This window comes from Microtus pennsylvanicus, chromosome 1, assembly GCF_037038515.1.
Source record: "Microtus pennsylvanicus isolate mMicPen1 chromosome 1, mMicPen1.hap1, whole genome shotgun sequence".
Taxonomy (NCBI): domain Eukaryota; kingdom Metazoa; phylum Chordata; class Mammalia; order Rodentia; family Cricetidae; genus Microtus; species Microtus pennsylvanicus.
Genome location: NC_134579.1, coordinates 107,102,798 through 107,127,664, shown reverse-complemented (window position 1 = coordinate 107,127,664; position 24,867 = coordinate 107,102,798). Strand labels below are relative to the sequence as shown.

Sequence of the window (24,867 nt, the reverse complement as noted above, 5' to 3'; positions counted from 1 at the left end):
AAATGTTTCTGATGTAACTTTTACTTGATAACTGTTTTGTTATATGTAATTTTACTATGTTAAAGTTAAAGCCTTTCTTTTTTGTTTAAACAGAAAAAGGGGAAGTGATGGGGGAGTGTCATATATCAATCTGTTGATTTCCTTGGTTAAGCAATAAAGAAACTGCTAGGCCCATTGGATAGGCCCACCCTTAGGTGGGTGGAGTAAACAGAACAGAATGCCGGGAGGAAGAGGAAGTGAGGTCAGACTCCACAGCTCCGCTCTCCGGAGCAGACGCAGGAGAGACGCCATGCTACCTGCTCCAGGGAAGACGCACACCATGCCCCAGCTCCGACCCAGGATGGACTTAGGCTAGAATCTTCCCGGTAAGCGCACCTAGGGGCGCTACATAGATTATTAGAAATGGGCCAGAGCAGTGTTTAAAAGAATACAGTGTCCGTGTAATTATTTGGGGCATAAGCTAGCCGAAGCCGGGCAGGGCAGGCGGCTGGGGTGTTTGGGGACGCAGCCCTGCCGCCGCTCCATATTACAACACATGGCAGGAGCAGACAGGCATGGCACTGAGGCAGTAGCTGAGAGCTTTACAACCCGATCCACAGCGTGGGCAGAGAGAGACGATATTGGGGCCTGGCGTGGACTTTTAAATTCGCAAACTTCCCCCAGTGACACACCCACCCCATCCAGGCCACACCTACACAGTCCATACCCTTAGTCCTTCCCAAATGTTTCCTCTAACTGGGGCACAAGCATTCAAACATATGGGCCTATGGGGGCCATTCTCATTCAAACCACTACAATATTTGCTAGGTAATAGGTACTAAATAAAAAGTAACAATACTGTTGAAGTCAGACCATGGAGAGGATACAGAGGATCCCCTGCCTAAAATAACTCTCAATAGCTACTCCAGTCTCAGTTTTGTTTTGTTTTTTGGAGACAGGGTTTCCATCTGTAGCTTTGGAGACTGTCCTGGAACTCACTCTGTAGACCAGGCTAGCCTCAAACTCGGAGAACTGCCTGCCTTTGCCTCCCGATGTTGGAATTAAAGGCATGCACCCCCACCGCCTGGCTGATACTAAAACTTAAAATTTATGTGTATGGAAGTTTTGTCTGCATGTATGTCTGTGCACCACATGTGTGCAGTACCTGCAGAGGCCAGAAGAGGGCAGTACATCTCCCTGGAACTGGAATTATAGATGGTTGCTACTGCCTTATAAGCACTGGGAATCCAATCTGAGTCTCCAGAAAGAGCAGCCAGTGTTCTTAACTGCAGAGCCATCTTTCCAACCTTGATATTAAAACAAAAGTTTTAAAAAAGATTTAAAGTTTAATACTTTGATACCAAACCTATTCTTATATCAATGAAGTTATTGGTTTGCTCTCTTTCTAATAATTTTAGAGACTGGCTTAAAGGACATGAGTGTACAATACAAAGTTTAAAGTGTTTTGTTTTTGCCCAACTATTTTCGAAAGATTACACAGTAATTAAAAGTACAAGACTATGAGTCTGGTAACACATGCCTTTAATCCCAGAACATGGGAGGCAGGGGCAGGTGGATCTTTGAGACCAGCATAGTTTACATATTGGGTTTTAGGCCCACCATGGCTGTACAGCAAGATCTTGTCTCCCATCTCTCTGCTCCACCACCACCACCACCACACACAGGGGTTTCTGTGCAGCCCCAGTGCAGGCACTCTACAGAGAAAGCCCTGCCCTGGCACTCTGTCTCTCTGTCTGTCTGTCTGTCTCTCTCTCTCTCTCTCTCTCTCTCTCTCTCTAAAAAAAGACAAGACCACACAAGTGTACAAGTTTTCAATAATTGTATCTGGAGGTCTGCATTAATGTGGTCAGAGGGATTAAAAAATAATAATTTTGCCTCTTCAAAGGTCAACTAGGTTCCAGAGGACTGAGACATGAAATAATGAAATGTCCCGTTCTCCAGGGAGGCAATAGAGACCCCGTGCAGAAGGTTCTAAACCAGTCGTGTCTACGGAGAGGAGGGCTGTGTTAGCCTTCCTGTTGCTGTGAGAAGACACTATGACCAAGGCAATTGATGGAAGAAAGAGCTGATTTTGGTTTACGGTTCCTGGTGGTTCGAGTCCATGATAGCCGGGAAGCGTGGCAGTAATTGGCAGGCACGGCGGCTTGAGCAGCAAGCTAAGGAGGGTTCAGCCCATCGGCTTTGGTTTGGGTCAGGGTTCACCCCTTTTACGAAAACGTATTGCCTTGTGGGAATACTTTCATTTTGTTTATGTCGGTTTTGTGTGTGTGTGTGTGTGTGTGTGTGTGTGTGAGAGAGAGAGAGAGAGAGAGAGAGAGAGAGAGATCTATTTCCTCCTCCTGCTCCTCCTCCTCCTTTTCTCCTAGAGAGAGAGAGAGAGAGAGAGAGAGAGAGAGAGAGAGAGAGAGAGAGATCTATTTCCTCCTCCTGCTCCTCCTCCTCCTTTTCTCCTCCTCCTCTTCTTTTTCTTCTTCAACTCAGAGACCCGCCTGCCTGAGCTTCCGAGCTCTGGGATGAAAGTTAGGCGCTGCCACACCCAGTTTTGAGATTATTGTTTTTTCCCATCAATTACTTGGAGTCAGGCTAAGCAACATAGTTGGAACCTACGTTGGGTTCCTTAGAAATTGCGAAGCCGGGCTGCAATTCACGAGACGGTGTCTTAAAATCGACCCAGAACGCCAACAGAAATGAACGAAAATTGTGCCCTCCTTACTCTCTCACCCGGTACACACCATGCACTGCACACGCAGATGCACTCCCGGACGGAACCGAACAAGCTCACCGCGATCCGCGAACGTGAGCTAAACCCTTCAGGCAGCCCCACGGTCCCTACCTAACCTTTCCCGGCCTGGTATCCAACTAAAGACACGCCCCCTCCCCGCACGCCACGCCCCCGAGCGCGAGCAATTCTGTCCCTGCCGCGCTGCCGTCGCGCGCGGGGGGGGGTCACAGGTCACGGCGGCGTTTGTGGTGACGTGGTTTTCTGCTCTCACCCGGAAAGGCCGGCGTTCGCGGCGGGCGAGCGGAGCCGGCGTCTCCTCGGCGCGCTCTGGCCTGTCTCCGGCTCGTCCCGTTGGCCCCGGGGAGCCACTCGCTGTCTCCGGAGCGGCGGGGAGGATGGTGCGGGGCAGCCCGGGACCCGCCGCGCGCCGCCGCGAGTGACCGGGGCCAGGCTGCGGGCGTCCGCGGAGCCGCCGCTGTGTGGGGCGGTGAGTAGGGGACACGGTCGGGGTCGGCATAGCGGGCGCGGGGGTCAGGACCCCAGGCGGTCGGTGCGCGGCGCTGCGCGGGGTCCTCCGCCCGCTTCAGCTCCGCTGGTTTCCCCGGCCCGCTCCATCCTCCCGAGGCCTGAGGCCTGCAGAGTCCTGGCTCCCGGAGCCAAGGCTTGTGGTCGTCTGGATACGGCCGAGTGGACGTGCTTTGCAATTTTTAGGAAAGAAGGAAAAAAAAAAAAGATTCTGTTTTGGAAAATTTAGAAACGTTGCGTTTGTGTCTGTTTGTGCACGTGAGTGCAAGTACCTTCAGAATCCGGAAGAGGGCGTTGTGTTCCTAGAACTGGAGGTAGAGGCCATTGTTAGCTGCTTGATGATGTGGGGGTTGAGAACCTGACTCCGGCCCCCTGGGGTAGCAGGTGCTCTTAACCCTCGCGACCATCTCTCCACTCTCCATTTGTGTGTGTGTGTGTGTGTGTGTGTGTGTGTGTGAGAGAGAGAGAGAGAGAGAGAGAGAGAGAGAGAGAGAGAGAGAGAGAGAGAGAGAGAGAGAGAGAGAGAGAGACACCAGTTTTAGGTTTTTTGACTTTGGTTGTTGGTGACATTCTCCGGCTGGAGAGAAGGTGGGAGGGAGCCACCCATCCGCACAAACCCAACACGAAGCAGTGAAATTCTGTGCGCTGTCATCTTAGATATCTTCCAGCTAGGTTGGCTTGGAATTCCATACGCAGCCTTCAACTACTGATCTTCCTGGCTTAGATTCGCTAGTTCTGAGATACAGGTGTGTACCAGCCTGCCACGCTTGACAGGGTGATAACGGTATTGTTTTGGTTTTAATCTTCGGAGTACTGGAGATGGGGGTGGGTGTCATGAAACCTCGGACAGCTCAGACTCACTGATGCTGACCTTAGATTCCCGATTTTCTTGTCTCAGAAGCCCTAGTTCTGGGATAGTAGGTGTGCGCTGCCATGCCAGTTAAGCCTGGCTTTAAAAAAAAAAGTGTTTTCTTTGTTGTTGAGACAGTCTCACTATGTAGTCCAGGCTAGCCCGTAACTCTCAGTATGGCTTGGTTGTGATCCTGCTGTCTCAGCCTCATAGTTGGGATGATAGGTATGTGCCACCAGGCCCTATGCAGAAACCCTATAGTGTTAGCCTGCTTGGCAAGGCTAGGGAATGAGGTCAGTTCTTATCTGCCGTCATAGTTTGACACAGCAAACCAAGGGATGATGTCCATGATTTCCACATAACTGAGGCATTCAGCTCCAAGTCTCTGGATCCAGGTGTGGGTTTAACATTCGGGAAATTAAACTGAAGGCACATCACAGCTCTGGAACTGTGATTTTTCCCAGGCCGACGCTGGTTCAGTCTTTGCTTTTGTGCAGACATGTTCAGGAGAGCATCAACTTACTACGTCATGCTTCTTCCGTCTCGTCTTTAGTGCTCCCCTCCTCTTGAACACACAGCTGAGGAGACATGGTCCTGATGGGGGAGGCAGTAGAGCATAGTGTAGGGATGGTGGACCTACAAGCTGGTTTTTGATTGTGGAAAATCTGTAGAATTCCAATTGTGGCCCAGGCCTATGGCACATGCCTGTAATCTTAGACACTTGTGAACTGCCACTGGGGTGCTGGGATCCTGACCCAGGTCCCCTGGAAGAGCAGCTGAGCCTTCTTTCTAGTACCACAAAACTTGTTCTTAATGGTTTATTTTTAATTTTATTTTTTTGATTTTCGAGACAGGGTTTCTGTGTGTAACCTGACTGTCCTGGAACTAGCTCTTGTAGACCAGACTGGCCTCAAACTCACAGAGATTCACCTGCCTCTGCCTCCCGAGTGCTGGGTTTAAAGGTGTGCACCACACCCCACCCCCACCCCGCTCCGGCCTAATTGTGTGCTTATTAAAGTTATTGTCCATAATGATGTAGTTGGTGCGTTCATAGCATGTGAAGCCCTCACACTGGCCCTGGTATTGTGTGATAACAGTGAGTCAAGAGAGAATCAGCCTCTGCCACTTACATGCCCGCATACATCCTTGTCAATTACCTAATCTATTTTGACTGGGTTTCCTCTTCTGTAAGATAGGGATACTGCCTATTGGTGGGTGGTGCACGCCTTTAATCCCAGCACTCAGGAGGCAGAGGCAGTCAAATCTGTGTGAGTTCGAGACCAGCCTGGTCTAGAGAGCAAGTTCCAGGACAGGCTCCAAAGCTGCACAAAAAAACAAAAAACAAAAACAAAACAAAAAAACCCGTCTTGAACCCCCCCCCCCAAACCCAAACAGAGAAAAAGAAAGCTAGGGCTAGGAATCCTCACCTAGCAGTGTTGGTAGGATTAGAACACCCATTCGGTATATACTAAGCAGTTATGTGCTGAGCTCATTGGCATGTAGTAAGTAGTTATTTTCTCCTTACCCTGTTGTAATCTGGTTTTGCCTCTGTTACTCTTGAGAGTTTCTTACATAGTGTTACTGACATCTTTATTTTCATTTCTCTTCATTTTCGGTCACATTACTTAGTTTGTATTTGCGTGTGTGCATGCCGTGGTGTGCATACGGAGCTGAAAGGACAACTCTGTGGAGTCAGTTCTCCCCTCCCACATTCATGTGGGCTCCAGGGGTCAAACTCAGCCACTACACTTGCAAGGCGACACCTTTACCCCCTGAGTGGTCTTAGCAGGCTGTTTTTAATTTAATATTTTACTATTTTAAACACTCCTAGGCAAGCAGATCAGTAGTTAGACCTTTATGTTTTTAGTCATGGTTAAGATTTTGGAACTAGAGTTGCAGACACAGAAGGTGTGCTACAGTTAATTCTGGTGAGTGTCACACAGCTGTCCCCTGTCCTTTCAAGTGACGTCCCCACAGTTAGCTGCCTTTTGCTCCAATTGTCTGTAGTGTGGCCTGCCTCTGCCTCCTGAGTGCTAGGATTACAGTGTGTGCCACCGTGCCTGACTCAGAAACCTTGCATCTCTTTGCTGAAGAATGAATACATTAATCAGAGCCTTTAGTTTCCTATTTGAAAATGTTTGTGAATGGTAGAAAGGAGTTTTGAGTTATAGATACTTGGCTGACTCAACTGGTTTTCTGTTTAAAGTCAATCAAATTCCTAAGAAGTAGAAGTGTGTCTTATTCCTGGTAGCACAGGCCTTTAACCAAGCACTTGGGAAACAGAGGCAGGTGGATTTTTGTGAGTCTGGAGCCTGCCTGATATGTATAGCAAGTTTCAGGCCGTCCAGGCTACACAGGAAGACCTTGTTTTAATAACAACAACAACAACAACCATAATAATAGTAATAATAAAATAAAAAGATAATCATGCAGAATGGTAAGCATTTTTAAAAATCTCATTTATGAATACATAGAAAAACTGAAAGCAGAGTAGTTTTTAAAAATCCTGATCTGGGGGGCTGGAGAGATGGCTCAGAGGTTACGAGCATTGCCTGCTCTTCCAAAGGTCCTGAGTTCAATTCCCAGCAGCCACATGGTGGCTCACAACCATCTGTAATGAGGTCTGGTGCCCTCGTCTGGAGAGCAGGCATACACACAGACAGAATATTGTATACATAACAAATAAATAAATAAATATTTTTAAAAAATGTTTAGCCGGGCGATGGTGGCGCACGCCTTTAATCCCAGCACTCGGGAGGCAGAGGCAGGCGGATCTCTGTGAATTTGAGACCAGCCTGGTCTACAGAGCTAGTTCCAGGACAGGCTCCAAAGCCACAGGGAAACCCTGTCTCGAAAAACCAAAAAAAAAAAAAAAAAGTTTAAAAAAATAAGAAATAAAAATCCTGATCAGGGGCTGGGGTATAGCTGTGATCTGGCAGGTGGTTAGCCTTTGTAAGGCTGTGTTCACCCCCAAGCACCAAAATAATGCTCTTCCGTCTTCCGTCATGCCAAAATTATTCAAACAGTGAAATCAGCATGATAAAGATTAATCAGATTATTTGTGTCAGCAGATTAAAAGGCAGAAACTGATGGTTTGGACATTGCACACGTGGCATCCATTGGAATGTAGTATTTGACTGAATTCAGTAGATCCATAGCAAGCAAGAGATCTTGGGTTAAATACCCAGAATCAAGAAGCCTTCTGTTGTAGTTATGGCTTCTGTTGCTGTGATAAAACACCATCACGAAAGGCAACTTGGGGATGAAAGAGTTTATTTATTCCTCTCAGGGCACACTCCATCGCTTGGGGAAGTCAGGGCAGGAACCTGGAAGCAGGAGCTAATGCAGAGGCCATGGAAGAGTCCTCTTCATAGCTTGACCAACCCTCTTTCTTTCTTTCTTTCTTTCTTTCTTTCTTTCTTTCTTTCTTTCTTTCTTTCTTTCTTTCTTTTTTTTTTGGTTTTTCGAGACAGGGTTTCTCTGTGGTTTTGGAGCCTGTCCTGGAACTAGCTCTTGTAGACCAGGCTGGTCTCGAACTCAGAGAGATCCGCCTGCCTCTGCCTCCCGAGTGCTGGGATTAAAGGCGTGCTCCACCACCGCCCAGCTACCAACCCGCTTTCTTATAGAGCCCAGGACTACCAGCCCAGGGATGGTACCGCCCATAGCAAACTGAGCCCTCCCACATCAATCCTCAGTCAAGAAAATGCACCACAGGTTTGCCCTCTGGCCAGTCTAATGGGGAACATTTTCTCAGTCAGGGCTCCCTTTTAAAGGACTTTAGCTTGTGGCAAGTTGACATAAAACTAGCCAGCACAGCTTCCCATCAGAAGCCTATGTTGTGTCCCAGATTTAATAGTGAATCATTACAAAGCATTTTTGCTAAAGTTTAAGTGAGGCAAGAATTTTATTACAGCTATTATTGCTATTTCATTTAAGTAGTAAAAAAAGATAAAAGGATTTGGAAAGAAGAATTACTACTAATGCACTTGTTCTTCAACAGTGTAACTAACTGTGACACCAAAGAGAGGTCCCAGACAGCTTAGTTAGAATTTAAAATATGTGAGCAAAGTGTCCAGAACCAAGAGCGTTGGAGGCCAGGGCTGTAGCTCAGTGGTAGAGCACTTGCGTACCTCTGCAGGTCAGATCGCTGGGTAAAAGTCTAATAATACTGATGTACTCTGTGGATAAGAGAGTGCCCTGTAGCCGAGCTTGGTCCTGTGTTGCCAAGGATAAACTTGCACTCATGATTCTTTTGCCTCTATCTCTAAAGTGCTGGTCTTAAAGACGTGTGCCACTATACCTGTTTTATGTAGTGCTGGTTTGGGATCCGGGGCTTTGTGCATGCCAGGCGAGCACTCTACCAACTGAGCTAACAGCTCCACCCTTCCCCCTTGACCTTTTCTTTGGTTTTTATTGACTGAGTTATCTGTCCCGCCTGGTCCCTGCAGTCATTAAGTCCCAAAGAAATCACACAGGTCTACATTAGTTGTAAACTGATTGGTCCATTAGCTCAGGCTTCTTATTAACGCTTTTTTTTTAAAAAAAAAGAGTATACCTTTTATAATTTATTTATTTATTGATTGATTGATTGATTTGGTTTTTCGAGACAGGGTTTCTCTGTAGCTTTGGAGCCTGTCCTGGAACTCCCTTTGTAGACCAGGCTGGCCTCGAACTCACAGAGATCCGCCTGCCTCTGCCTCCCAAGTGCTGGGATTACAGGTGTGCACCATCACCGCCCGGCTATTAACTCTTATATTATTCTTGTCTGTGTTAGCCACGTGGCTCTGTACCTTATTCAGTGAGGCAGTCACATCTTCTGTGACTGGATCAGGACTGCAGATCAAGCTTTCCTCTTCCCAGAATTCTCCTGTTCTCATGGACCCGCCTCTACTTCCTGTCTGATTGTCCTGCCTATATTTCCTGCCTGGCTACTGACCAGTCAGCTTTTATTTAAAATATAATTGACAGAATACAGACAATTGTCCCACACCAGTTTTTGTTTTTGTTTTAAAACACAGTCGCTCATATATTCCAGGCTGGCTTTGCTAGTAGCTGTGGATACATTTTGACTCCTGATCTCTTTCCTGGGGCCATAGGTGTGCACCACCATGCCTGGCTCCTTCTAGTCTTCTGAATGAATTCATTGAGACTGAGACTCAGCCTTTGCCCCACAGTACTGTTATATGAAACTGATGTGAGAGCTACAGCTCCCTTGTGCAGGCAGGCCACCGCTCATGTGCTGTGTCCGTTCCAGGTCGCAGCTGATCAGAAGCATGTTCAGCATTAACCCCCTGGAGAACCTGAAGCTCTACATCAGCAGCCGGCCGCCCTTGGTGGTTTTCATGATCAGCGTCAGCGCCATGGCCATCGCCTTTCTCACCCTGGGCTATTTCTTCAAGATCAAGGAAATTAAGTCTCCAGAAATGGCCGAGGTACAGTATACTCCTAATTTCCACTTGTGCTGGATGGACCTTGTATTAAGTGGGGGCAGCTCTTTTATAGTTTTGAGGTCTCACTCTAGTGAAGCAAAGGCCGGTCTGCAACATACTATATATTTGCTGATCTAGAATTTGAAGTGATCTTTCTCCCTCAGCTTTATGAAAAATATTGGGATACTATTATTTGTTGTGTATTACCACACCTAGAGGTTTTTTTTGTGTGTTTTTGTTGTTGTTGTTGTGTTTGTTTGTTTTGAGGCAGGGTCTCATGTAGCATATACTGACCTTAAACTCCAGATTCTCTTGCCTCTGCTTCTCAAATGCACAGATCCATCCAGCAAAAGATACGTATTTGTACAGAATTTCCTGTCTTTTTCCTTGTGAATGCTTTGTTAGGGTATACTTACATAGTGGTTTTTGTTTTTTTTTTTTGGATTTTCGAGACAGGGTTTCTCCGTAGCTTTTTTGGTTCCTGTCCTGGAACTAGCTCTTGTAGACCAGGCTGGCGTCGAACTCGCAGAGATCCGCCTGCCTCTGCCTCCCAAGTGCTGGGATTAAAGGCATGCACCACCACCGCCTGGCTTACGTAGTCGTTTTAAATAGTAGTATCAGTTCGTGTAGACTATTTCAGTAGAGAAATAGATGCATTTGGGATAGTGTATTTATAAAACAAAAACCTGAGTCAAAAGAAGGCTGTAAATTGTGGCGTACTTCTATGATACAACAACGGGAGATTGAGGCATAGGCTTGTGAGGTCGGGGCTATCCTGGGCCATGTAGTAAAACCTTGTTTCAAAAGAAGAGAGAGTGCTTGAGCTAGGGAGTCCACTTCTTCTGAGAGTCATGTTACATGATTGTGAAGTTGTGACTGGGACATTTAAGGACGCAGAGCCACCTTCTGCCTTTCTCATTTGTACAGGTGGTATTTTTATTAGATAAGGGGTCCTATTGACCAGGGCACCATGTAGAAGTGGTCAGAGGATGTAGAGAAGGAATGAGCGGAAACAGTGTATAGTGAAATGTGTGTGAGATGCTGTGCTGAACCCATAACCCCGGGTGCTGGTGGTGCATGCCTGTAATCCCCACACTTGGGAGGCAGAGGCAGGCAGATGTTGTGAGTCTGAGTGCTGGGATTAAAGGCATGAGCCACCACCACACAGCCATAAATACATAAATCTTAAAAATGTTTTGTTTTGTTTTGGATTTTGTTTTTGTCTAGATAGGTTTTCTCTGTGTAGCCATGACTGTCCTGGAACTCAGAGATCCACCTTTTTTTTTATAATATTTATTTTTAGTTTATGTGTATGAGTGACTGCCTGCATGTAAATATGTGTATCATGTGCTCAAGGAGAACAAAGGATATCAGATGCTCTGATACAGGAGGTACACATTGTTGTGATACCATGTGGGTGCTGGGAACCGAACTTGGTTCCTCTGTAAGAGCAGCAAGTGTTCTTAACCACCGAGTTCTCGGCAGCTCTCACAGCCTATTTTGTTTTTCCTTTATTTACTTTTCTTTTATGTGTATGGATGTTTGCCCACATTTATGTCTGTACCATGTGTGTGCAGTGCCAAGAGAGGGCGTCAGGTCCCTTGGACCTAGAGTTAGAGTGAGTGCTAGCAGCCCTGTGGGGCCAGGAATCTCTGGCAGTGCTGTCTTATCCACTGAGCCATTTCTCCAGCCCATCGAGATCCCTTTTTTTTCTTAAATATTTATTTATTTATTATGTATACAATATTCTGTCTGTGTGTATGGCCAGAAGAGGGCACCATACCCCATTACAGATGGTTGTGAGCCATCATGTGGTTGTTGGGAATTGAACTCAGGACCTTTGGAAGAGCAGGCAATGCTCTTAACCACTGAGCCATCTCTCCAGCCCTCGAGATCCCTTTTTGAGTTTGATCTTGAGGCTAGTTGGTTTTCTCTTCCATATAATCTGCTGGATTCTCAGATAATGTGTAGAGTGTGCAGTTGAGGTTTCCAGGGCTAACGTGATTACATCACCCTGTTCTGCAGGTGAGGATGGTGGTGTGTTATGACTGGGGACAGTCACTGTCAAGTCACTTTTTTCCTCTTGTCCTGTGGTAGCAGTTAAGGATCATTGTTATTCCTGCATTGGAGATGCTGGGGCCTCATATCTGTCTCTCTGTTTTACTTTGCTGAAGGATTGGAATACTTTTCTGCTGCGCTTTAATGATTTGGACTTGTGTGTATCAGAGAACGAGACACTGAAGCATCTCTCCAATGACACCACCACCCCTGAGAGCACCATGACCATTGGGCAGGCCAGATCATCCACTCAGCCGCCCCAGGCCCTGGAGGAGTCAGGCCCCATCAATATCTCAGTTGCCATTACCTTGACTCTGGACCCTCTCAAGCCCTTTGGAGGGTACTCTCGAAACGTCACACACCTGTACTCCACCATCCTTGGACATCAGATTGGACTCTCAGGTGTGTCAGCTTCTTCCCTTTCAGAGCTTTAGGCAGCAACTGAGATAGACTCAGGGTTCTGTTTTGTTTGTGAGTGATTCTCCTCTTGAGACTTGGATTTACTCAGGTCCAGAAGGAGTGGTTGCTGTGCGCCTTCACTCAGTTGGGTTGTAAAGCTTCATACGGAGTCTCTTGTTTGTTGTTTGAAACAGGGTTTGTCTTTGTATTCCTGGCTGGCCTGGAACTCACTCTGTAGACCTGGCTGGCCTCAAACACAAAGATCTGCCTACGGCTGTCTTCCGAGTGCTGGGATTAAAGGTATGCACACCATCACCTGGCCATACACAATCAGAGGGGCTGGAGAGATGGCTCAGTGGTCAGGATCACTGGCTGTTCTTCTAGAGGACCTGGGTTCAATTCCTAGCACCCACATGGTAGCTCACAACTGTCTGTAACTCCACTTCCAGGGGATCTGATGCCTTCATACCAATGCACATAAATTTAAAATAAACAAAAGCTTCTCAGAGTCAGCACTGGGTCCAGAGGGACAGCTCAGTCTTAGAGCTTGTGTGTGTGAGGCTCTGGCTTCCTCTATAGCACTGGAGAGGGAGTGGGGAGGAAAAGGAGAGAGAATTTCAAGGTACAAGGTCTGTTTCTGACCTCAGTATAATTGACCTTTGACCAGCATAGGTTTTACTTGCACAGGTCCAGTTATACTTTAATTTTTTTTATTATTGAAAACTTTTTTAATTAATTAATTTATTATGTATGCAATATTCTGTCTGCGTCTATGCCTGCAGGCCAGAAGAGGGCACCAGACCCCATTACAGATGGTTGTGAGCCACCATGTGGTTGCTGAGAATTGAACTCAGGACCTTTGGTAGAGCAGGCAATGCTCTTAACCTCTGAGCCATCTCTCCAGCCCCTATTGAAAACTTTTGTGTGAAGCTGGGCGGTAGTGGCACATGCCTTTAATCCCAGCACTCGGGAGGCAGAGGTAGGCAGATCTCTGTGAGTTTGAGGCCAGCCTGGGCTACAAAAGCTAGTTCCAGGACAGGCTGCAAAGCTACAGAGAAACCCTGTCTTGAAAAACCAAAAAAAAAAAAAAAAAAGAAAAGAAAAGAAAAAGAAAACTTTTGTGTGTATAAATGTTGTATGGATGTATGTACATCCATGTGTGTTCCTGGTGTCTACAGATGGCTGAAGAGGGCCTTAGATCCTCTGGAACTGGAGGTACAGATGATTGTGAACCTCTACAAGAGCACCCAGTGCTCTTAGCTGGAGCCATCTCTCCAGCTCTCTATTTGAAACCAAGAGAAGTCTAAACAAATGTGAAGATGCTGTGTTAGGTCATGAAGGCTGTGGACCAGGTGTGCTGGGTGCAGTGATAATCCCAGCTGTGGAGAGTGAAGCAGTAGAATTAGAGTTTCAGGCTCTGCCTCAGAAACAAAAAAGCAAATGGCAGCCGGGCGATGGTGGTGCACGCCTTTAATCCCAGCACTCGGGAGGCAGAGGTAGGCGGATCTCTGTGAGTTCGAGATCAGCCTGGTCTACAAGAGCTAGTTCCAGGACAGGCTCCAAAGCCACAGAGAAACCCTGTCTCGAAAAACCAAAAAAAAAAAAAAAAAAAAAAAAAGCAAATGGCACATACCTTTAGTCTCAGCACTCAAAAGACAGAGGCAGGCAGATCTATGCAAGTTTGAGGCCATCTAGTCTACAGCAAGTCCAGAACAACTGGGCTGTATACTGAGACCTTGTCTCAAAACAGAACAAAACAAAACAAAAAAACAAGAAAAAAAAAAGCCTGGAGGATTAAAAGAAAAAGACTTGGTGGCACTTGGTAGAAGCAGGAGGATTGTAAGTTCAAGGTTATCAGTATTGAGTTTGAGGCCAGTCTGTGCAACACATAAAACACAAAAACATTGTAGAAGCTCAAAATGAACTATATTCTACAGTCTTTCTGTGATAGCTTTGTAGCCAGCTTCTGATTGCATGAGTGTCCACTTAAAACATCTTAGTTTGCTAAGTCACCACTGTGTGCGCAGTTCATCTGTCCAGTCAGTGACAGTGGCACACAGCAGTCAGTGGGTTTGCTGTTGTGAATTTCTCCTTGTTTATGATAATGAATATTTATGTGCTGATTGACTATCGATGTTATCAGTCAGCATCAGGCAAAATTAGTAGTTAAGTCTGGGGAGTCAGGAATTCTACTCAGTTTTTGAACTATGTGGGAACCAGCACCTGAATACCATGTTGCTCAAGACACAGTGTGTTTACAAACATCTATGAATAGTGTATTCTAGGGTTTGTAATACGTTGCCATTTTTATTTATTTTGTGTGTATGTACAGTAACATGTAAGGTCTGAGGTCGTTCCCCGGTAGTTGGTTTTCTATACGTGGGTTCCCAGGACTATTCTTCCTTCACCATGGGACTTCCTTGCTCTTGGCCCACTGCACTGTCATGCTGGTTATTTTAATATTGCTTATGATGCTGAAATTTGAACCAAGACTTTGTGGATGTAAAAAAAAGTGCTCTTTCAGGCCCTTTCTTAACTTAAAATTTTCAATTAATTAAGCGTGGTGGTGGTGGTGCACACTTTAATCCCAGCCCTCAGGAGGCAGAGGCAGGTGGATGGATCTCTCTGTGATTAGACCAGCCTGGGCTACAGAGTGAGTTCCAGGATAGCCAAGGCGGTTACACAGAGAAACCCTGTCTTTGAGGAAAAAAAGTAAATTATGTGTGTGGCCTGGTATCATGGAGGCCAGGGGAACAGGATTTCCTTGGGACTGGTGTTACAGACAGTTGTGTGCTGCCATATGAGTTCTGTAAATGATTCTTAACCACCGAGCATCTGTCCTGCCCCAGGTCTGCACAGTTTTAAATGCCCACCATTTATTTAGCAATGTGCTAACTTTCAGGAAGAACTAGAAAAAACCTCAGATCCTTGGAATTTGGGGGTCATACAAGAGGCAAAAATAACAGGAATTGGGTTGTTGAGGGCTTGTCTAGCATGTCTGAGTTCCTGGGTTCAGTTGCCAGTACTGTAAATGATAAACCAGACAGCAGCTAAAGTCTATATACTGCCTAGTTTGTTTGTTTTTTTCTTTTCTTTTTTTTTCTTTTCCGAGACAGGGTTTCTCTGTAGCTTTGGAGCCTGTCCTGGAACTAGCTCTGTAGACCAGGCTGGCCTCGAACTCACAGAGATCCGCCTGCCTCTGCCTCCCAAGTGCTGGGATTAAAGGCGTGCGCCACCACCGCCCGGCTATATACTGCCTAGTTTTATGTCAGCTTGATATAACCTAGAGTCATCTGGGAAGAGGAAACCTCAGTTGAGAAAATGTTCCCACTAGATTGATCTGTGGGTAAGCCTGTGGGCTAATTTTAATTGGTGATTTATGTGTGAGGGCGCTCCTGGACTAGCGCACCTGGGTTCAATAAGAAAGCAGGCTGAATAAGCCAAAAGGAGCAAGCCAGTAGTCAGTTCTATTCTATGGTCTCTGCACAGCTCCTGCCTCCAGGTTCCTGCCCTGTTTGAGGTCCTGCCCTGACTTTGCTATGCAATGGAGTGCAACCTGAGAGATATAAACAAACAAACCCCTTCCTACCCAAATTGTTTTTATCACAGCAATAGAAGGCTAACTAAGACAGTTCACTATGAATTAACACTTACAAGGTGCTTAAAATAATTGCTGGCACAGAGGAAATGCTATCTAGAGATTTGTTAAATGTATTTACTTTTCTGTTCCTGTGATGAAATACCATGATCAGAGTAACTTATAAAGGAAAGCTTAATTGGGCTTAAGGATCCAGAGGTTTGACTTTATGATGACTGATGGTAGAGCAGGTAGGGTTGCAGGGACTGGAGCAGCAGCTGAGAGCTCACATGGTGATCCAAAGCAGGAGGCAGAGAGCACACTGGGAATGGAGGAGGCTTTAAGCTTTAAATCCTATTCCTGTGCCTCATAATCCTTCTCAAATACTTATACCAAATGTGCACTAGTGTTCAACATTTGAGCCTATGGGGGCCATTCTCACTCAAACTACCTCGTTAAATAATAATAATAATAATAATAATAATAATAATAATAATATCCCATGGCATATGGCCATACCTGCTTGTATGTGCTAAGCCTTTCAAGGCTTGGGAGCCCTTGAAAGTGGAAGCTGGAAGACTCTGGAAAGGCTTTGTTCATCCTGAGGGCAGGCTGAGCCTTGGAAGAAAAACCTTTGGTCCCTTGGACCACAAGGGGCTGGTGAGGTCTTACCTGTTGCCTTTGGCTATTAAGAATGGAAAGTTGATGCCATGATAGTAAGGGTACAAACCACTCCTGTTTGTTCCAGGAAGCAAACATACCCTTTTCTCCTTATGACCTTAGAACATCTTGATTCAGTGCAGACTTCACTTTCTGGTCCCAAGGTCTTTCCTAAGTCTATTAGACCCGCTACTTCTGCTCGCTCTCTCTCTCCTCTCTCTCTCTCTCTCTCTCTCTCTCTCTCTCTCTCTCTCTCGCTCTCTCTCTCGCTCTCTCTCTCGCTCTCTCTCTCGCTCTCTCTCTCGCTCTCTCTCGCTCTCTCTCTCTCTCTCTCTCTCTGCGTGTGTATGTGTGTACATGTACAGAGATGCTTGGGTCACATTCATGGCATGGTAGGTTTTGAATGAAGTAATACATCGGTACAGAAAATTACTGCACTCAGTTTGTTCAACTCTGTTCCTGCCTGGGCTCTGGAATGGCTCTCTATCGTGACTGAAACACACAGTAGCCTTTGTGAGCTGTACTAGTCAATCAGGTGTCATTGTTCAGATCAGGACTGTAGCTTCCAGAAATCCCATAGGGCAGGTATGCAGGCCAATGGGTGGCTGTTGAGTTTGACTTCAGACTCATTGGAGTACCAGAGAACAGTCTGAATTTCTGCTCGTGCCCACCAATAAGCCACTAATTCTTCTGCAGGCAGGGAAGCACACGAAGAGATCAACATCACCTTCACCCTGCCTGCTGCCTGGAACGCTGATGACTGTGCCCTCCATGGCCACTGTGAGCAGGTGGTGTTCACAGCCTGCATGACCCTCACAGCTGCCTCTGGAGTCTTCCCTGTCACTGTGTAAGTGGAGACCTAGAGGACAACCTGCAGGAGTCACTTCTCTCCTGTGTGGGTTCCAGGGGTGGACCTCAAGTTGTTAGACTTGGTGGCAAGCACCTTTAACTTCTGAGCCATCATGTTGACTTCCAGGACTGTTAAGTTTGATTTGAAATCCTAACTTGTACATATACAAATGTGCTGGGCTGGGGTTGTTTGCTTAGCATTCATGCAGTTCTGGGATCCATTTCCCACACAGAATAAATGGGGGTGGTGGAGCACGCCATAGTCCCAGCACTGGAAGGGTTGGGTGGGAGGATCAGAAGGTCAAGGCATCTTCCTCTCCATGGTGAGGTCAGGACTAGCCTGGGGTACATGAGTTCCTGTCTCAACAAAACAAAACAAAACCAGAAAGAAGCCCCGTCCCAGAGCTAGTGATTGAGTGAGGTAGTGAACATGATGCGGCCGCTCTCCAGATGCCTTTCCTGCTGAGTCATACTGGCACAGGAAGGAGCCAGGCCCCTCCAGAGCTGCCTAAGGGGAAAGGTTCTGTTCATCTGTGACCCAGAAATTAATTTTTGTTTTAGATTTTCTTTTTAAAGATTTATTTATATAGTGTTCTTCAGGCCAGAAGAGTTGTGAGACACCATGTGGTTGCTGGGAATTGAACTCAAGACCTCTGGAGAGCAGCCAGTGCTCTTAACTGAGACAGGGTTTCTCAGTAGCTTTTGAGATTGTCCTGGAATTCACTCTGTAGACCAGACTGGCCTTGAACCCAGAGATCCACCTGCCTCTGCCTCTGGAGTGCTGGGATTAAAGGTATGCGCCACCATACCTGGCAAGAACTGATCTTTTTGTCTGTCTCTGGAATTCTGGGATTATTGGTGTGCAACTATATGCCTGGCTCCTTATGTGTTTATTCAAAAAACAAAACATTTGGATGTATTGATGCACACCTGTAATTCTAGCATTTGTAGGCCAGCCTCTGCTTATATTGAGATCCTGTCTCAAAATACGAATAACAACAGACTATCAAAACATAATGGCACTTATCCCAGAGAATTATGGTAATTGTTAAAAACGTCTTATTTCTCCTTTCGTTATGTTGCTCTGTTCAGTGTTGCCAGGGGCTGCGTGTAGAGGGAGCTCAAATAAATGTTTCAAGTCACTGAGCTGGCTTCCTTCCCTCCCCTGTAGTCAGCCACCTCACTGTGTCCCCGACACATACAGCAACGCCACACTCTGGTACAAGATCTTCACAACTGCCAGAGATGCCAACACAAAATATGCTCAAGACTACAATCCTTTCTGGTGTTATAAGGGCGCCATCGGAAAAGTCTACCATGCTTTAAATCCCAAACTCACCGTTATTGTTCCAGATGTAAGTGAAACAAGTTCTGTTTGTGTGACTGTGACTCTGTGTGTGTGTGTGTGTGTGTGTGTGTGTGTGTGTGTGTGTGAGAGAGAGAGAGAGAGAGAGAGAGAGAGAGAGAGAGAGAGAGAGAGAGAGAGAGAGAGAGAGATATGCATCTTGGAACTATAAGTGTATGAATGTTTACATCTTGGGTTGCTCAGTCCAGGCCAATTAAGGTTTCCACCTGGTTTGGTAGACTAGACAGTAGAGCTGTGAAAATCATGGTACCTTTGTGGTTAAGAAAAGCCTTGATCCTTAGTTTTGTGTGTTTTTCAGCAGGATATGTTGAGATCTGTTGCATTTGTAACCCGTTGCAGTCACTATTCCTCTGTGGTCTTACATGCAAAGTATCTGCCAGTAGTATGTAAAAAGGAGACAGCAGTTCATAGGAAGAGGCAATCTTTGCTTTGTCTAAGACAGTGTACACTATGTAGCTCAGGCAGGCCTGGAAATCGTGATCCTCTTGAGTGCTTCAGCCTCTTGTGTGCTAGGACTATAAGCCTTGCCACCATGCCTGGTCCAGGATGTGTATTTGACTTGATAGTGGGGCCTGCATATCATTTAACTTTGGAGGAAAGAGGAAGCAGTTAATTCTGCTGTCAGCAGTTACAGTTTGCCACACCAGTGATTTGTACCCTTGCTTTCCTTCCTGAGTGTGTTGCATGGATTTCTTATTTTTCCCTATCCACTTCTAGAAGTTGGTTGCCTGGAAGCTCAGGCGTGGGGTGGAGGGGAAGGCTGCATGATGAGGAGTTCAGATTCCAGAGCCTTCCCTGCCATGCATTCACCTGTCTCCTCCAGCAGGGAGGGCCCTCACTACCTATGTCAGGCCACTATAAAGCAGTCCCTTAAGAAGACTGGGGCTAGGGAGATGGCTCAGCAGCTGGGAGCACTTGCTCTTGCAGGAGGACCAGAGTTCACCCGTATCAGGCAGTTCACAACACCTGTAACTCCTGCTCCAAAGGACCCCATGTATTTTCCATAGGCACCTGTACACACATGGCACATACACACATAAGTGAAAACAAAATCCTAAGGGGAAGAAAACCTTGTTTTGTCTGGTATATATTCCTGAGATCTGGGCACTTGGGAGGCTGAAACAAGAAGAGTTCCAGGCCACTGCGTGCTACATAGTGACTTCCAGGTCAAGCTGTAGTCAAGAGTGAGGCTGTCTCTAAAATAAAGACTTTAACCCACTCTCTGCTGTGAGGCTGTGAGCACGGGAGGTAGCTAGGGTTTCTCATACACTCCTCCTCCTGTGGTTGCCTGTCAGTCTCAGAAATGAGGCCAGCCTGATCCTTTCGAGCCAGGGACTTAGTAAAACAGAAGGAGAAGGGATGCTGTCTGGCGGGATGTACCAGCTGTCCATCTGAGGAGACGCACAGGTGAGGATAGCAGACAAGCTGTTCTGTGGGATCACGAGGACCGTGTCCAGAGAAGAGCAGCCCTCCCCGTAGAAGATAGGCTGGTGGGGCTCTGGCAGTGTGAGGTACAGAAGCCACAGTAGAAGAAGCAGTGGTTGCTCCTTAAACAAGGTTGCACAGAAGCTCCTAGTCTAACCAGTGAAACCTAGTTTGGTTTTGGAGAGAAATGGAGAGACTGCCTGTTCAAGCTTAAGAATTAATATTGGGCAGGAGATGTAGCTCAGTGGTAGAGCATTTGTCTAGTGTGTGCGAGGCCTTGGGTTCAGTTCTGAGTACCACAGATTAAGTTGCTGCAAGCACAGAGGCTGATGTTTGAAAAGTTGTTATTAATGCACAATATGTGTCTGGTTTCTTTCCTTTTGTTCATTAGGACGACCGTTCATTAATAAACCTGCATCTCATGCACACCAGTTACTTCCTTTTCGTGATGGTGATAACGATGTTTTGCTACGCAGTTATCAAAGGTAGACCTAGCAAATTGCGTCAGAACAATCCTGAATTTTGTCCTGAGAAGGTGAGCAGTGGGTGGGTCTGTGTGGCTCCTGGTGACAGGCCTTTCTCAAGAAAAAAAAGGGGGGTCCTGGCATTGTGATAGCTGTTCTGAAATCTCTGTTGGAGAGTTCCTGGGGGCTGGAGAGATGGCTCAGTGGTTAAGAGCATTGCCTGCTCTTCCAAAGGTCCTGAGTTCAATTCCCAGCAACCACATGGTGGCTCACAACCATCTGGAATGAGGTCTGGTGCCCTCTTCTGGCCTGCAGACATACACACAGACAGAGTATTGTATACATAATAAATAACTATTTAAAAGAAAAAAAAAAGAGAGTTCCTGGGTGCCTCTCTACCTCCAGTCCTTCCTTCAGCACAGGAGTCATGCAGCAGAGTGCCTGTCGGGGCGGTTTCCTGTGGCTAGAGATGTGGCTTGGTTAGTAGAATGCTGGCCTCACATGCATGAAGCCATAGGTTCAGTCTTCAGCACCAAATAAACCAGACATGGTGGTACATGCCTGCAATCCCAGGACTTGGGAGGTTGAGGCAGGAGAATCATGAGTTCGAAGTCATCCATAGTGAGTTTTTGGCCAGTTGAGGCTACATGAATCCTGTCTCAAAGAACAAATCCAAGGTGGTCCACACATCTTAAATTTCTGTTCTCAGGAGGCAGACCTAAGGCAAAGCAGTCAGTGAATTTAAAGCCAGCCCGGTCCACATAGAGTGTTCCAAGCTAGCAAGAGTTATATAGTGAGACCCTGTCATCAAAATGAATGACTAAATAAATAATAAATAAAATAGCATAAGTGGTTTTACAGGTTGGCCACTGCTTACAAACTGAGGTTTTCTTTCTTGCCTCCTTGAGGTGAGATGGTCTCCTTAAGGTCTTGTTAATTCCCTTGCCAAAAGATAATACGTGTTCAGTCAGCACGACCTTGTGGTATTGGGCTAGGTGCCAGTAGCTCCCTGTTGACTTGTCTGCTTACTATCTTCTAGGTGGCTTTGGCTGATGCCTAATCCTACAGCTCTCCATTTTCTGAGAGACCAAGAACCATGATCATTGCCTGCTGAACCGGCCAGGGCCTGGCCACTCTGTGAATACACGATCTTGCAATGTTGGGTTATTCCAGCCAAAGACATTTCAAGTGCCTGTAACTGATTTGTACATATTTATAAACATTGATCTGGAAATTGGTCCTGTGATGCACGTGCTTTGCCCTGAATGCAGCCTGAACCCGTCACCCTCACTGGGGGAAGGAGGTCCTTCTGTGTAGTGCTGGGGCATGTGGGGGTCTTGCCCGAGCTGAGCAGGTCATGTTCCAGTGCCAGTGGGCTGATGTTTGCTGTGGTTCTTGTTGCAGCCTGATGTGTTCAGTATTGGAAGTGGTTTGCACCTTTGTTAGGATTCTGCATTTCAGAAGCCACCATTCCCTCCTGTGGCTCTTACATGTCTGTGGCTTAATGATCATAGTGACAGCAGTAATACCTTTGTTTTCTGTTTGCTTGCAAGGAAGTTTTGTTTTGTTTTGTTTTTAAAGAAAAAAATAGTCACATATTACTATTCCTCTGTTTAGGGGAGACGTGTTCATCTGTCCTAGGTAAAAGGTTATGCATCTAAAAGTCACTTACATAGTGAAGATCAAAGTTTCATTTTGCACACCGGCGGCTAGGAACTTGAGTGCTCTGCTGTTGTCTGCTCCTGGTGAAGTAGCTGTGTAGTAGAGGCACATGGGGCTGACTTCACAGTGCAGGGCATAGCACTCAGAGAATGAAGGTTTGGTCTAACAGTCACAAACAGGAGGGCTTCCTTCTTTTTTTTTTTTCTTCGTTTTTTTAAGAAAAGGAGATGTTTTCTTTTTAACTTCTTTTTTGCATTCCTTTTTTGTACAGCACACATCTCCAGAAGGAAATGGCTGTTATGAGCTGTGTGATGTGGAAACGGTGCTGGTGGAGAGGTCTGAAAGAAGGCGTGAGGTGCTGATGGCTGTTGACTGAGCAGCACCGGAAGCATTTTTCATAGGAAATTTTGATCATCTGGTTTCTCTATCCTTTGCCTGTTTCCATTTAAAAAGCCATCATCTCTTCCACTCCCTGTTTTGTTTGTATTTTCAGTTTTTCTATCAACGCTTTCTTTGCCTTAACAGCTCCAATGCAGTGTTCCAGCCTTGCTGGGTGTGGGGACGCATGCATGTATGCCCAGCACTTTGGAGGCTGAGGCAGAAGAATCTCGAGCTCAAGACCAGCCTGGGCTCCATACTGATCCTCTGCCTCTCAAAGCAGTCATTTTCTTTCTGGAATTGTGTGTTGTACAAAAAAATGAATGCAAAAATAATTTTTTTTTGAAAAGAAAACACATCTTCATTTCTTAAAAAAAAAATGTCCATCAGCACTTTAGTTCTGTAACTGTAGGTCTATAGTCTGTCTCAATTCGAGTTAATTCGATGGATTTTGAACCTTACTGGCGTAGAGATTTTTCCAGGCATTCTACATGGAAAACAATAGTTTCTAAATTGAAGATTGTTAATCACTGTAGTTATATGATGCATTATTTTTGTTTTTTAAACCAGTGGTGAGTTGCTTATTAGTTGGCTAATGTGTGAATTTAATTAGTCTTTAAATGAGATCCTTGTCAGGCAGGATGAAGAAAAAGCCACGTGATTTGGCTGATATAAATCTGTTATCGGGACCATCAAGTTCCAGGTTAAGCTGCTGAATAATAAAACCCAGAGAAGTAGAGCAAGACAAATGAGAGGAGCCACTTCCGTTGCTCTGCTCAGCTCAGCTGTGTTCCTCTTAGTCACCCTTGTTAGTGACAGGCAGTGGCTGGGATCTATTGGGGTGGGAGGGAGGAACACAGGCCTGCGGAGAGGAAGTGCCAAAGTGCTTGGAACGTCACCCATCCTGAGGCCAGATACATACTCTCAAGCCTAGTATTCACCGGAGCAGGTGGACAGGTGGAAGATGGGTGGGGGAGGAGGGTGTGACTGTGTTTAGCGGCCTGGAGACACATCTACAAAACTTGTCACTGTGGGGCGGTTCCACACAAGGCCTGGTCCTCAGCTGCTCCTTGCTGGTAAACCTGAGGATTGGAGTATCAGGCTGGGCCACTGGAGACTCCCACCCCAGCAGCGCTGGCTTATCCTCAGGTGTCCTAGACTGGGGCTGCAGTCAGAAGTCAGTGACTTCCTGTGAATGGTTGTTTCAGATCATATTGATCTCTTTCCTTTTGTCCTTTCACCATACGGTATGACTTGAATCAGTTTTGATTCTATTTGTAAGTTCTCATCATTTGGAACCTGGTGTTTCTGTTGTGTTCTTGGCAGTGCATAGGAACCCAGCCTCCTGTGTTTTGACCCTCCTGCAGGCACTGTGGGACTCGAGGGCAGTAGATCCATCTTCCGTCCCTTGCTGCATGATGGTCACTAGCTGATCTGTAATGGCGTCCCTCCCTCGTTGATTTTCTGTGTTTGAAGTATGTGCATATGTGCTTTACAGAATAAAGCATCTGGGTTTACTTGGTTTGTCTTCTTTCTTCCAGCCTGGTAGCGATTTAAACAAAAAGTGTAGGCAAGAACACTTAGAGGGTTTTGTAGGCTGATTTTTGAAGTACCACTTGCCATGAGAATGAAGCCAGTATTTACTACTAAGGTGACCTCAACAAATCCATGAGTCTTTGTCCAAACAGTGTAAAACCTTGTACTGTATGAGACCAACAAGTGCTCACTGACCTGGCCCAAACTCTACCAGAAGACATTAGTAAGAGCCAGGGCTGTGGCTCAGTGGTAGAGCTCTTGCCTAGAAAACCCCAGTGAGGGGCTGAGGGCATGGCTAAGCAGTAGGTTTCTGGGTTCTATTCTCAACACACAGGATACACAACCAGTGAACCAATATAGGCTAAAGATACCCTGGCCAATTACCTAAATCCTTAGTGTGCCCTCAGCTAGCCAGGCAGTGGTGGCACATGCCCTTAACCCCAGCACTCGGGAGGCAGAGGCAGGCAGATCTCTGAGTTTGAGGCCAGCCTAGTCTACAAGAGCTAGTTCTAGGGCAGCTAGACTCTAGGACTATTACACAGAGAAAACCGTCTTCAAAACAAAACCAGGCTATGGGCTGGAGACAGGGCTCGTGCTTCAACTCTCAGAGGACCTGAGTTCAGTCTCTAGCACTCTAGCTCCAGGGGTTATACGCCTCTTTTAGCCTGTGTGCACAGTGTTTTTTGGGGGGAAAAATAACCAGCCCACTGCTGTACAGGTAAGGTCTGACAGAAGCATGGGCATTAGGCTCTTGTCTTTCCCTCCACTTCCTCCTACCTTTTGTTGGAACACCGTGCTTAGAATGCTGTTCATCTCCACTGGGAAAGAATACACCAATGAACACACGGAGAAGAAACATGTCTCCCTTCTGTAGTACAAGATCTTTAGCACTGAGTGGTGGTATTATGCGTTAGGTTCCCTCACAGTCAGGAAAGTGAGATGACCGCTATGCAGAGGGCAAGCTCAC

The 24,867-nt window shown here is 46.3% G+C and overlaps 1 protein-coding gene across 1 annotated transcript; it reads left to right on the top strand.

The window, feature by feature from the left end:
* The first annotated feature begins 3,078 nt into the window (after positions 1–3,078).
* Tmem248 (transmembrane protein 248) lies at positions 3,079–23,881 on the top strand. Its single transcript, XM_075977755.1, has 7 exons — positions 3,079–3,209; positions 9,352–9,529; positions 11,701–11,986; positions 16,917–17,067; positions 18,241–18,424; positions 20,252–20,395; positions 21,364–23,881. Exons 2-7 carry the CDS (start codon positions 9,371–9,373, stop codon positions 21,382–21,384), a joined length of 945 nt encoding a protein of 314 aa, XP_075833870.1. The 5' UTR covers positions 3,079–3,209; positions 9,352–9,370; the 3' UTR covers positions 21,385–23,881.
* Positions 23,882–24,867: the final 986 nt, after the last annotated feature.

Excerpts from the sequence above, each read along its gene's own strand:
- Tmem248 (XM_075977755.1), top strand. The coding sequence starts at position 9,371 with ATGTTCAGCATTAACCCCCTGGAGAACCTGAAGCTCTACATCAGCAGC. Across the intron at positions 11,987-16,916 it reads ACATCAGATTGGACTCTCAG|GCAGGGAAGCACACGAAGAG; the intron begins GTGTGTCAGCTT and ends ATTCTTCTGCAG. Across the intron at positions 18,425-20,251 it reads TCACCGTTATTGTTCCAGAT|GACGACCGTTCATTAATAAA; the intron begins GTAAGTGAAACA and ends TTTGTTCATTAG.